Source organism: Colias croceus, chromosome 6, assembly GCF_905220415.1.
Source record: "Colias croceus chromosome 6, ilColCroc2.1".
Classification (NCBI taxonomy): Eukaryota; Metazoa; Arthropoda; class Insecta; order Lepidoptera; family Pieridae; genus Colias; species Colias croceus.
The window spans coordinates 2045147-2059076 of record NC_059542.1 but is presented as its reverse complement, the minus strand read 5'-3'; the positions used below and the strand labels follow the sequence as shown (position 1 = coordinate 2059076).

The 13930-nt window shown below is 31.6% G+C and overlaps 1 protein-coding gene across 2 annotated transcripts in view; it reads left to right on the top strand.

Annotated features, from left to right (window-relative positions):
* The window catches only part of LOC123692883 (rho GTPase-activating protein gacK), a 149323-nt gene that overhangs the window by 108413 nt on the left and 26980 nt on the right, over positions 1 to 13930 (top strand). For both annotated transcript variants that reach the window (XM_045637721.1, XM_045637720.1), the window contains exon 4: positions 12466 to 12563. In XM_045637721.1, coding sequence (XP_045493677.1) covers positions 12466 to 12563 — 98 coding nt within the window. The remainder of the gene's footprint in view (positions 1 to 12465; positions 12564 to 13930) is intronic.

The window sequence follows — 13930 nt, the reverse complement described above, 5'->3', positions numbered from 1 at the left end:
CGCAAGGGAATAAAAAAAATACACAGGATGCTTGCCGTGTAAACAGTCTTAAAATATGGTAAAAAGCAACGTCTTATAACACAAATAAAGGAAAAATTGCTAAAAGTGTAAATTTTAAGTTACAAACATAATAAAAAATAGGTTTGTTAGGAGTCCAACTCGCACTTGGCCGTTTTTTTGTTTCTATTGTTTGTGAATTACTTGAAATATTAAGTAAAACTAAGTCAAAGTAGTAAGTTAAGTAAGAGAGTAAGAATATTCACATTGCGTTAAATGTCAGAAGGTTGTTTTGAAAATTGAGACATTATTTTTTCCTAGTATCACAATATATTATAAATTATCATTTTTAAATGTAACTAAGTGATTTTAATACTTAAAAGACATGTGCTATTAATAAAACTGAGAGATTTGTAGTAATTTTCATTGAATTTCTTTAAGAATATTACAAAATTGTGTTTTTATCAGTACTATGTTAGCCTTGTCAGTCCCCTGGAGGCCAAATCCAGAAAATTTAAAATATCTCACAATCTACTTAAAAAAGTGGCTGGCCCGATTTGGAACAATATATTCATTAGATTAGCTATCACATACACCCTAATTTGTAATAATCTGATATAAAAAATATAGTAAACAAAATATCCTTAAAAGTTACCCCATTTTTGTATAATCACCCATATATTGATCTCTGTTAAATAAAATCACTTTACAATTACAATGCCTACGAATGTAAAAGACCCATATCTAATGTCTTAGTTCCACAAGCATCGCAAATAATTATTTATCCAACTCAAGAATTACAATATTTGACGAAACATTTACAACATTTATTTATTGTACCAAACGTATTCGCCTACGGTCGCCTAGAAAACTGTCACACTCTATATTAAGAAGTTTTGCAAAATTTGTAAACAACTGCTCCCACGCACGCCCACTTGCCTTGAGAATTAACACACATACATTAGATCAATGAAAGTGTTTAATTAGTGGAAAGTTATTATTTTCTCTTTTAAAATTAGTCAATAAACCTTTAAATGAAGTTAATAATATAATGTTTGTTGATATGAAGCTCGTAATTTATTGGGTAAAAATGCGAAATATTGTTTGTAAATGTAGCGAAGCAGTTGAAATGTATTGTAAAGGATCTAAATTTTATTGTAATTCAATAAGATACATTATGCATAAAATTTTATAAACGTTTCTTAGCATATTCAACAATACTACAGTGCGAACTTGCTCGGGTTGCAACCCGATACAAAAAGTAAATACTAAATGCCCGAAAAATTAAATAAAGACTTAATTTAAATGGCAAAGAACCCTTTTTTCATATAAATATGATTGTTTAAAGTATACCTGCAAAATAATAAAACTCCGATAAACTTTAGCCTGCATAGAAAAGAGAAAGACATATCGCACTTACACACTGTCAATTTCAACCTGAAAAAGTTAATTAAAATCGTTCATAGAAAGTGACAGAGAGAAAATATACGCAGTTTCTATATGAGCGAGAGAAATGCAACAACAATACACAGTACTCCAATTCCCAGTGTCAAGCAATTTCTAATCCTAAATAATAAAGAATATAATATTCACAGCATACGATAAAAGATAAAAATAACTGATCACGCGACGTTAGACTTTCATTTAATTACAGTTAAATTGTTATTGCTTTAGTGCTTTTAGACTACCTAATGATTGAATTGGTATCGAGAGATCTTATTTAGAAAGAGCAATTATAATTACAAGTAACATGTTTGATAGGTAAACAAAAAATGCAAGAACTTAATTAGAACATAACACAGTATTTTTGTATATGTTTTACAAAGCTGACCCGGCGAATTTCGTACCGCCTTATCTATACATAATATAATAAAATTGTTGGAAAGTCAAAACTGTACATTGAAAATTTTTCAAAACGAATACTTGGGGCGTGATCTGCAATGGATACCGAAGCCAAAAATATAGCTTTTAGATTTTTTTTCTGTCTGTATGTCTGAGTTTATAATTACTTTTAACGTACAAGTAACTTATTAAAGTAATTACTCTACAAATAAACATGTAAGCTTATCAAATAGCAATTACAAGTATGTAATTAAATTTCAGTCGGTTATCATTTAAGATTTTGATCGTACAACGACTCCGAATTTCGATTTAATTGAATATTTATCTAACTACATAACTTTCGATTTTTGAACACAACAGATCGGAAATCAACTATGTAGTGTTATACCATAACATGTAATGTATTTATCTACATAAAACTGCTATATCTGTTATATGATGAATGACATGAAAGTGAAAAGTAACATGGGAGAGGTCAAATATTCTTTTAAGGGCATAGTAAATGCAAATTATTGTTTTGACTGTTTCAATCTGATTCCAAGTGATGCTTTCGCGAGATAGTCATATTCTAAGTCAATCTTAGTGTAACGGTGTTAGCCTTATTGGTAGAAACGAAAGTTGAGCTTTTGTTGTTACCGACATGGGGTCAAAAATCTGTCGCCGGCCATCTTTAAGGCTGGATAGGAGAAGAAGACATGCTACTAGATGTTTTGTAAAAATAGTGTTCCATGGATATTCGATATTTAAAAAGTAACATACATTTTTATTGTAGTATTTTTGATAGTATAAAGAAATACTGGACAAAATGTACATGCAAGTGATAAAACATACATAGGTAAACTGATTTCATACTTCAGTAGTGTTTTGGATTGAGCTTTGATTAAATAAGGAATAGAGGTATTTAGGTTAATGTTAGTTTTGATAAAGTAAGTGAATGCAATATGGAGCATTCACAGCTTATCACCATAATATAGAGAACGGTGCCTTTATTGTTACAGTGCTACAGAGTAAAACGGAAGCCACGATTAGAACAGCTGTTCATTATGATTAATTCAAATATAAATATACTACTCTACCAAATCAGCCTTTAAGAATTATTGCAATTTAACATACAATTAAATCTTCAAAATCGACAATCAGTCACTCCTTCAATCTGTCGCCTGTAAGTAAACGGCTTAACTTTTATTCACGTAAGATCACGAAGAGGCATCACGATATAATTTCACGAGTTTCGCGTCACGCCGTGATCCTGATACGATACCGTCTAATTCAAATTGCCGTGAATAAATTCAGAATTGGCGTTATAAAGGTTATCGCGATTCAAGGACTTGAACGCCTAGCCAATCAAAGCGCAATCATGGAAACAATTCCGATCTTATCCCAATGGAACAAGGTTTGAAGTTGTCTGACGGTCTAACTATGCATCTCTGCACACGTTGGATATCTGCTGCGCTTTAACGTTAGCCATCAATAAATGTTCAAGATATGTTTTGAACCATAAATCATCTCTCCCAAAGCTCAGAATCGTCTGCATACTGATTGTTCTTTCGCACTGTTGAATTTGTCTGCATTCTGTAAATTCTAAGATGTTGAGATCGATTAGCATATTTTGACACGTATATTGGATAGCAATTTGTGATTTGTTCTGCTTTGGTTCAGAGATTTCCTTATTTCCTTATTCATAACGGGTGTTAATCACGGGAAAGGTTTGCAAATCCTTATTAGTTTTGCCTGTAAATTGAAATAGATAAAATTATTTATTGGTCCAGCTGTCCGGTCCAGATGTCAACCATTTTGGTTATATAAACTTAGTAATTTATATGAGCAAAATCTTTTACAGGGTGTCTCAAAAGAAAGTTTATATTTTGTGGATGAAAATATCCGACACGAAATGGCAGCCATCACTGTGTCTACCTGCCGAGCTGTCATAAATAATTTTATTGTTCGATTAAATGAGTGCCTTGAACGCAATGGACTGCATTTGGACGATATTATTTTTTTTAAGAAATAAATTCCCATATTATGCACTTTAATAATTAATAAACATTTTTTCAATACACCGCTTACTTTTTTTTTATTCATCCACAAAATATAAACTTTCTTTTGAGACACCCTGTATTTCTCAATACATTTCCAAAACTGCAAACTGCAGTCGAAAAAGGACGTAAAATTTATTGTAATATACCTAAGTATAATAATATATTATAACATGTAAACCAATTATGAGCATAAGCTTTATTATAGGACGGGAAAATAATCTCAAGATAAATATAGAGTTTATTAGCTAAGAGTAAAAGTGATGTTCACTTCCGTAGGCAAATAGTTACTTTTTATTGATTACCTTCTAACTTCTGGTCAATATACTTTCACTTATAAGAGCAATGATAGAAATGAAATTTTAAACCGTAACGTGTTATAATTTCTTACCCCCAATTTAGGATATTTACCTGTTTGATTATTCATTGTTAACTAATTTGAATTAATACGCATTAGGACCAGGTCGTTTTGATATTTGGCACCTGTGCCGCAGCTTATTTAAGCTTTTATGGGTGCCATCGTGCATAAAGTTTTTGTAATGTGTTGTTGTGTTCCAAATAAACAATTTTGATTTTTTTTTTTGATATACCTAGTTCTTGATTATTGACATTACATATAATTAGTGTATCTAGTAAAAAATATCCACCAAAAAGATTTTCGTTGTTGTTCGTGGTTTGATTTTTCTTCTGAATTCTATTTATTCCTCACTCTAGATACCGATGTTGTAGTGAAATAAAATCTTATAATGATAATGGAACATTTTATGAATATTTCAAAATTACACGGTACCTAGTGTTATAAAAAATCAAAATTAAACGGTCACACCATAATGCTCGCATTGAAAGTGTTAACGCCGGATATAAACGCCCCAGTTCAAGCGATAACTATTTCATCCACCCACAAAAGCTCACATCCTAAAATTCGACATCAAAGATCCATATCTATAATCTGTTCATAACATAATACACTCAATCAGAGTGTGAGAACATCGTATTTGTTCAACTAACAAGTCGTTGACCGCAAGATGTCCGCCTCGGGTAGAGAAATTGATTCTCGTTAAGAGTTCTCATTAGACACCTAGCTGACCTTTGCTTTAATTACCTGCAAGTATTGTTTACTGAAAGTGAAATTGTTAGGTCACATTACATAAGTGAAGGTCGTTATGACTCGTGTGACCCAAAACAGCTAATGTTTAAGTTCAAGCCAATTATTGAACCTTTCAAATTCTTAACATGTGATATCAATTATGATGGAGGAGAGCTTATTGTTTCGTTTTTGAATGAGACGAATGCTTCCTGTACAATATCGCTGTTTATTTTTCTTTTACTTCCGAAATAGAATGATGTCGTACATAATTATATGATGTAGGAATTCATAAGCCAAAGTTTCTTTAAGTTCTAGGTTTTTTTATTTCGATTCACAGTAGAGATTTATCCTTCTCCGATTTGCCAAAGCAGTTGTGAAATATGTAAGTCCCGCGTTATAGGTTTATTCGTAAACTAATTTTATAGTTCAGGATACATCGCCCATTTTTGAAAGTGACTACTATCAAGCTAATTTTCCGTTTGTAGCTTTATTTTGATGAGACACCGAATAATTTCGTGTACGAAAGTCTCGATTGTGGTAGCTAACAGAGATAATAAGGATAAAAATTTTTGATTTGATGGTTCTCAAATATTTATAACTAACTGAATTTTTTTTTTGTTCTATCTCAAGATAATTACCTAAATTATTCGAAAAAATATTTGTCCTACAAAATCTATGGTTGGTTCAAAGAGTCCCCCTTTCCAAAGTGTATCGATAACGAGGTCATCATAAATGATTACTAACAAGCTGATTTTTTTGTTTTCACTTAATTAATGTTTATATAATTCAACAGACATATTGTCCTACAAATTGCGTTATAAATATTTGAGAACCATCAAATCAAAAAAAATTATCCTTGTTATCTCTGTTAGCTACCACAATCGAGAGTTTCGTACTCGAAATTATTCGGTGTCTCATCAAAATAAAGCTACAAACGGAAAATCAGCTTGATAGTAGTCACTTGCAAAAATGGGCGATGTATCCTGAACTATTATGTTTTCCCTGAAATTTATTACCCTGAAATCACTACATTTCTTATAAATACATCCTTCGAACAGATAAAGACTTAGCCAATTAACGAAACACAATATTTTTTTTTTGTCGTGATATCATTAATTTACAAGTGGATATAAACTGAAAACGCAATTATGCATGGTTACCAGCAAGAAAAATAGAGTCATTAAAATCCTCCTCTACAGGATGAAATCAATTACGATTCTATGATAAGTTCTTTCATTGTTACCCAGATGAGATTATACAACTGTACAATGTTTATAATCTTGGAAGGCTAACTAGGTAATATTAACTGATGAGTCATTCTAATCGTAGTGCCGCTGTAATAACTACATACCCTACTGACTTAATTTGCAGGATATGCATACTCTTATTATTATAAGATGTTCTTAATGGATAAAATGTATCTTTTTTGGCTTGATAAATTGAGATTTGTTAATGTATTTTAAAAATATGACTTGCTGAATGAGGCAATGTATTGTAATTATAGTAATAAAAAATTAAAACTTTTACGATTATTTCTAAATTCTTGAATCCGTGTCACTTCAATATCTTCTAGCCGTGAGTAAGGCTCATTGTGATCACATCATGTGACTATTTTTAAGAATACAGTTGTAGATTCTCATAAAATATAAATAAATGAATATAATTATAAAAAAAACATAGAAACGGCAACGTTGCATTTATAGTTTTTACGCGCTGTCCAAAACTGTTATTCATCCCAGATAATTAATTTAACTTAACAATAATCGTGTGTATAATTAATACGTGTCAGTGATCTAGCTATAATTCATTTGACGCCTCTGAATCTTCACTTATAATTAATGGTTTGTACTTGAAGACGGCGCCTAATAATGTGTTTATGACTTATTATGTACCTACGTAGTGAACCCACTTGAATTTGAACAATGTGGAATCAGTTACATGTGCATACATATTCATATGGATAATTATATTGCGATTTAATAAATGTAGCTGAAACGTTAATTATGTCATTAAGACTGCCGAATGCCGATATTATAGTAATAGACTTTACAGGTTAGAAAATTAATACCTTGTTACAGTGTGAGCGTTACAATAATTCGTGGTTGTTATTAATTTCTACACCTAGAAATAGTAGTAGTAAAATCAAACACGGTTATAAAGACATCAATGTGATTTAATTATTCAAAACAAAATACACATACACATTCTTAGAAGTCAATTATAGAGTCGCATTTTGTACGGAACGCCCTAATTTATTACGAATTCCAACCCTCATCGTGATTTCCATATTTCCATGTGAATGCTATTACTAAGTACTATTTAACTTTAACAAGACAAGTTCTAGACTTCGCAAATTAAAATTCGAAAAGTTTGATATTCTCGCGTGCACGCCAATTACGAGCGTTTTCAATTTTCTAAATAAATTTAGTTTCGTAGAAATTGCTGGAAATTGCAAATCAGGACTGTTTGTCTATGAAATTCCCTTTACTCTCTGTTAGTTAGAAACGAATTATAAAACTGGTTGCAAAAAAAGTTAAACTCGATGTTTTATCTGTATATCTTTAAGATATTGTTTTTGTATTGTTTCTGTATTGTACATACCCTTTTAATAAAATCTACAGAAAAAGCCAGTAAGTTATTAATACAATTATCGTCTGTAACTCTAAATATTACAAAAACACACATATAAAATCTTCACGTTTCATGTAAATACGAATATTCTGTTGATGTTACCTCCGCGACCAAGTTTATCGGCGACAATCAAATAAAGACGGTGTGATTCAAAGAGTTTTTGCTAAGGTCGCGCATACGAAATGTTTCGCAAATATTAAGCACCCTGGGATTTTTGTCACACTCGATGGACGTGATCCGATTATTCTTGTTTTACGAAATTCAAGACGATACCTGTTAAATGTAAAAAGAAACAATCGAAATCTTGCACACAATACTTCTTGAAATAAACAATAAATAATGCATTGAAATCATTGAGATAGGTATACATATGGAGACGACACCGCCTACATCACTTATGTTCCGCTCAACATACGCCATATGCGTAACTGCACGCTCATTTTTTATTTGTTTTAAAGTGAAACGCATCAAATATGCCTTCGTGTGTGTTACGATATTGCAAAAATAATACAAATAATAAGTACGGAAAAGTGCAAAGGAATAACTTTCATCGGTAAGTACCTAACTAGATAATCATTTTTAAAACTTAGTTAGAGCAAAAAAATGGCGCACAGATTTTGTTCGTGGTGTCTCCTCCATACGTAGTAATATTATCTCAATGATTGAAATATCAACACATGTCCTAGACATACAAAGTTTCGTAAACAAAGATTATTAAATTAAACATATTATTAACTGAGTATACAATTACGTTTAAACGTTCTTGTATGCCACTGTCATCAAGGGCTATTTACAGAGCTTTGCGAAAAAATTAATGATGAAATCGAATCATTAATTCATTACACGATTAACACGTGAACAACTATTGATCGCGGGCGTATCATTAATTGTAATTAATCATTATATGATCAAAGTGACCGACTCGTGCCTTGACTCAAATTTGCAATCATGCACTTTTGACTTTATTTACGACGCAGCAACGGTATTATATATGATTTATGAGCAATCAAACGGATTTTAGTGTTAATGTAGAGACTTCAGTTGTAACATATATGCAATGTTTGAGCACTAAATTCAATGATGTGTGATTGAATTGTTGTGAACTGAATACTTACTCAAGTTTTATAGTTGCTTGTAAAATTGATTACTGAAACACTGAAGTCAATTTTGAAATTAATACGCCAATAAGACAATGATACTTTGTCCCCGAAGCAAGTATTTCCAGCTAGTGTTTTAAACATTTCTTTCACACGTACAGTGACGTCACATCAACAAAAAAGTATTTGCATGACCGTACGCAGCAGTCCCATTAAACGGATTTATTATACTAAAAACATCAATACTTAACGTACCGTAGGGAAAAGTTTTAGTACTGAATTTACCATAAACGTCGAATAGTGAAATGAGTCAGGCAGGTTATAATAAATCGTTTTTTCGCAAGGTCCATAAATTGCGGCGTTTAAGCCCCCCACGTGGTTCATTATGAATATTGGTCAAGTACATTACGCTCATATCTTTTGATTGAGACTTCAAGATGTGCTTCAAGAGTGCTGGTAGTGTTCATAATATAGAACTGTTTATAGAGTAATGGGATTATTTAAATTATTCAAATTGATTACAGCTCTACTACTGACAATAAAATTAATTTATTAAAGCACAAGGCGCAGGAAAGCAAAACTAACAGTCTATGTAAATTTACGTTACTAATTGATAAATTAAAAAATAATCGGTGTAATAACGATTCGAAGGTGAGTTTTCATAGCTCCTAAGTATTTTAATAATTTCATACCTACCGAATCAAGACTTTCGCAAAAAGGTGTGAAGATGAAAAACATTGCACACATATCCTAGGTATTTAACGTTTGATCAATTGTACAGTTGTACTGTTATTAACACAGTACAAAATCAAACACATCATAACACTGTAAATTCGCACATGGACTTTTGTACCACACGCAAACCCCAATGACTTGGCTGATAATTTGAAGTCAAAGTGCTCTCTATCACTCAATACGAGACCTTGTTGCACTTAACCCGCATTCCTTCACCCACACACACGTGGGATAACATAATCAGATATAAGCTCTATTCGGCGCCTTTACACCCACAGCGATAGTCATCTAGGTGCAAATTATGGTCCGTTTAATACATCGCAACTGTTGTACATTAGCATGGAGTTGCTATCGTTTTTTAGGGTTAGGCGCTAAATGGTGGATTACGATTAGTGTGTTAAAATAACTGTAAATGTATTTTGGAAGGTGTGATTTATGATTATTCGATAGCTATCATGCACTATACTTCATCTTATGTAGATACACTTATTACAAAGGATTTCGATACAAAATATTCGAGCTGAATATAATTTATTTAGCTCGTGATCAAATCAAAAATGCATGGTTTTAGCATCAAAAGTGCATCAGTTATTTCGATTTTTTGCACTTTTGCGTTTATATTCCTGCAAAAATATTGTATCTTCTACGGTAATATCATTCTAAAATGTTTTCGTTATTGTTAACTGTTAACACAAATTAAGCTAGCATTGTCAAAAACTTAAATATATGCACTTTTTGAACATTGCAAAGCAAGTCTAATTGAGAGATTTTATTCAAGACATGCGTAAAAACAGTTTTAACGGTAATATTTAGATAAAACTTACAAAATGCAGGAGTGGAGCACTGCGGGTAAAACCGCAGAGCACAGCTAGTAAGTTATAACTATTGCGTAACCTATCCGGAGGAAGAGAAACACGCTTCGTAATCAGTGATTGAAATCCTAGCAAGGCATCGATCCGTTTAGAAAAAAAAAATCTTTACTCATTATTTTTAATTCCTGTATCAGTTTGTAGGCTCGTCACTGACTGATTTTAAATAAAAGTAACTAGGTGGTTTCTAAAGCACCGTGACTTTTTTATATATTTGTATTAAGGGACTGAACATTTTCTAAGATAACATTACTCTTCTGATATTGAAGCAGAATCTTGTTATTATTGCACAAAGTAATCTATACCACTATACTCAACCTCAGGGGTCTATCTAGATAGCCAAACTGCAAAAGCAATTAGTCACACTATGTCAAGTGTTTTGGCCTGTTCTAGCCAAACATAAATTAGAATCTACCCCTAACTAATTGTTTCGTAAGATCCTGAATAATCAAATAAGTAGGTATACCAATTTCTGTATTCATTTATACTCATTGGCCATAAAAATAAATGCTAATAAAATCAGAATAAACTCTACAGGAAATCAGATATTCTTTAAGGAAATTTTATTTTTATGAACCACGAGCTTAAACAAATAATATATTGTCGGCTGTTAGCCCATCCTGGTCACGGCTAATTAGGTCTAGACAAGACTGAAAGCTAACCCTATACTCAACGTAATTGCCGTGCTCATATTTCGTTTTAGTACATCCTAATAACTATTGAGTCACTTTAAACTCGATAAAAGTGGGTTTGAAAATATTTTTTACGTTTGAAGTTAACTCTGATGACGTGAAATTCTTGTTTTAATTTACTTTCTGTTATTTTTAATATCATTAAAAAATTCGATCGTATGTATCAAAAAATAATATCTAATTAAATTTAAATGTGCAAGCGTATTACATTTGAACGTTTAGAAGTACCATCATTAAACAATTCTTATCCTACAAAAATAAATTGTGCGACAATTTATTGTATTTGCACAAAAATATCCACTATAAATAAAAAAAAAATAACAGCACATATCGCAACGCGCGACGTACTAAATAATATTTCACGTCAGGCAAACAATGGCGGAATGTTTTCCCGCCAAATAAATTGAACGAAAATCTGCATGCAGTCTGTTGTCGAACGGAGGATAATCTCTTAATCACTGCATACACATCTGCTTTAATCGAGTTCAATGTCCCGTTTTATCTACTATTGAACCTAATAATATCGTTAGTTCTAAGTCATAAGATATATGCGATTTTTTAAATTTATTATTTGCAAAATTTAATTTGTTTGAAGCAGTGTTTGTGTACAGATCTATGATAAAATTAAATGTTATAATTTAAAGTCTTTGTTATTTATCTTGTTCATCATTATTATGCACAATGTCTAGATTTATCTGTTCATTGAATTCCAAAGTATTATTTGATTCCAAAGAAGTTTGTGACAATACGAATACCAATAAAATAGCGATTAAAGAAAATCTAACAATAAAGCAACCCCGTATAACTACATAGCATAAATCTATAACAATTTTTAAAACTTCGTTTCTCAATGTTGTTTACTACTTCCCATCTAGTCAGCATTCGCTCCACTGAATTTGACAAAACCCGAACTTAAACCGGTCCGTATTTGGCTCGATTCCAAATCCACGGGTGCATGTGCATTGTAAACGTAATTTATGCCAACAACTAATTCCAGTGACCCTTGTATATGTGGAATGAGATTAAATTGCAAGCATAAACATTCAAAGCGGTTTCATTAACATTTATTGATTTTGCGAATTCTCGCCGCTAATTCTGTGGCCTTTAAGTATAGAAATTCGTGAAATAAAATTACGATTTTATGTGACTAGCGGTGTTTGGCAATGTGCCAAAAATGGTAGAGAAGCTCAATTGTAGACTGTATATTATGATCACTGAGCTGCGATGATATATTATGATCCTTCTTTAATAAGCTAACAAGTATGATAATAAATATGTTACGACGTGTAACAAATGTTCCTTGAAATAAATAATTTGACTACGATTGTATCTATTCAATGGGTTATTTACTTATTTGCTCCATATATTAATTGCGAATTATAACTTGAAAGTGTATATAGTATGTACTAGCACCGGGTGGTCGATCTATCTTTTCAAAAGCTATGAGTTGGTTAAAATAATTGTTTTCTTTTGTTTCAGGTGACATCGAGGACTGTATAGTGACGCCGGCATATCAAGGGCAGTTCACTCCCTTACCTGAAGCGCTGTGTGATTGCATTATGGACTTAACCTCTCAGGTAATAAAGCCCATGTTAGATTGGTAGTTGAATATGTGCTTAATTCGTAAACATGACATGAGGTTTTAACAGTAAATATTTAAACACTGTTAATTACAACAAACATGCTTTTGAATTTAACATACTTAAAATAATGGTTATACAAACTTTGACGTTTCATTATCACATAAGTATACGGTATCATTAAGAAATTTAATAAATTACACATTTTATCAAATTTAATTAATCTTATGGGCAATTGATAACCCTCGATGTGTTAGATATAGCAAGTATAGTAAGAATAAGTCTTTTCTTTCGAACATTGATATTTGGTCCTAATGTAATTCATTTATCTACAGGTCACATAGAAGTTTAATCATTTATCATGTCATATACGTATTATTTTAAATTAGGTAGTCTTTATTCTGTATTTAAGGAGCTCAGTCAATTTAATCTTTATATTTTCAACCTTAAAATGTGTATGTCTGACAAAAGAAGAGTTGTAAACACTAAAGTACACTACTAAATAACAGTTTCATTACGAAAAAAGCTTTAAGTGCCATTTCAACGAAGGCTAGTCCTTATTGAGAAAGCCCATTCACTTCCAAACTTCCGTTTTAAAACCAATTCGCTAGACGTCCATGAACCGTACCACTTAAAAATACATTGAACATACTGAAATGGTATTTAACCATTAGCTTGGTTATTAAGGGCGGCTTGAAACCTGAATTTTGCATATCATTTCATAAGTTCCGTTGCTCGTGCCTAATACCGGAATGATGACTATTGGCCATGAAATGTAAAGAATAATAAAAAAAACTCGTTTGCAGAATCCGTACCTGCACGCTGCATATTTTGGCGGTGGTCTAAATTGTAACAATATCATAACACAATTTATACAAAGAAGTTTTATTACATCGTGTTTGTTATGTGAGGATTGTAGTATAATTTATCTACATGTACTTGGGTACACCCATGGTACACCCCTTTGTAGTCGTCGAAGAATTTTGATTTAGGTTGAAAATTGACGTTTCTTTAGTGACTAAAAGGTGACTCTACATACAATTATATTGAAAAAAGTAATTTGATACCGTCAAGTTGTAGCTTACGAACATATTATGTTAATTTAAATGTTGATATTACGTCATTGTTTTAATTTTAAATCCGTAAATGTGGAATAATTGATTAAGCGCAAAAATTTTATTATCAATCCGCTTTCGCTTGTACTTTGTGTCCAAAAATTCCTACCTCTGTCGTTTCGCGGTCCATCTTTAAATATCTTAGCGATGATGTAAGCAAAGCTAATTCCATTTTTATTTCTTTTACAATCAAGTCTAAATGCATTTTTAAACACTCAATCTAAAAATAATATAATCATTTTGGGTAAA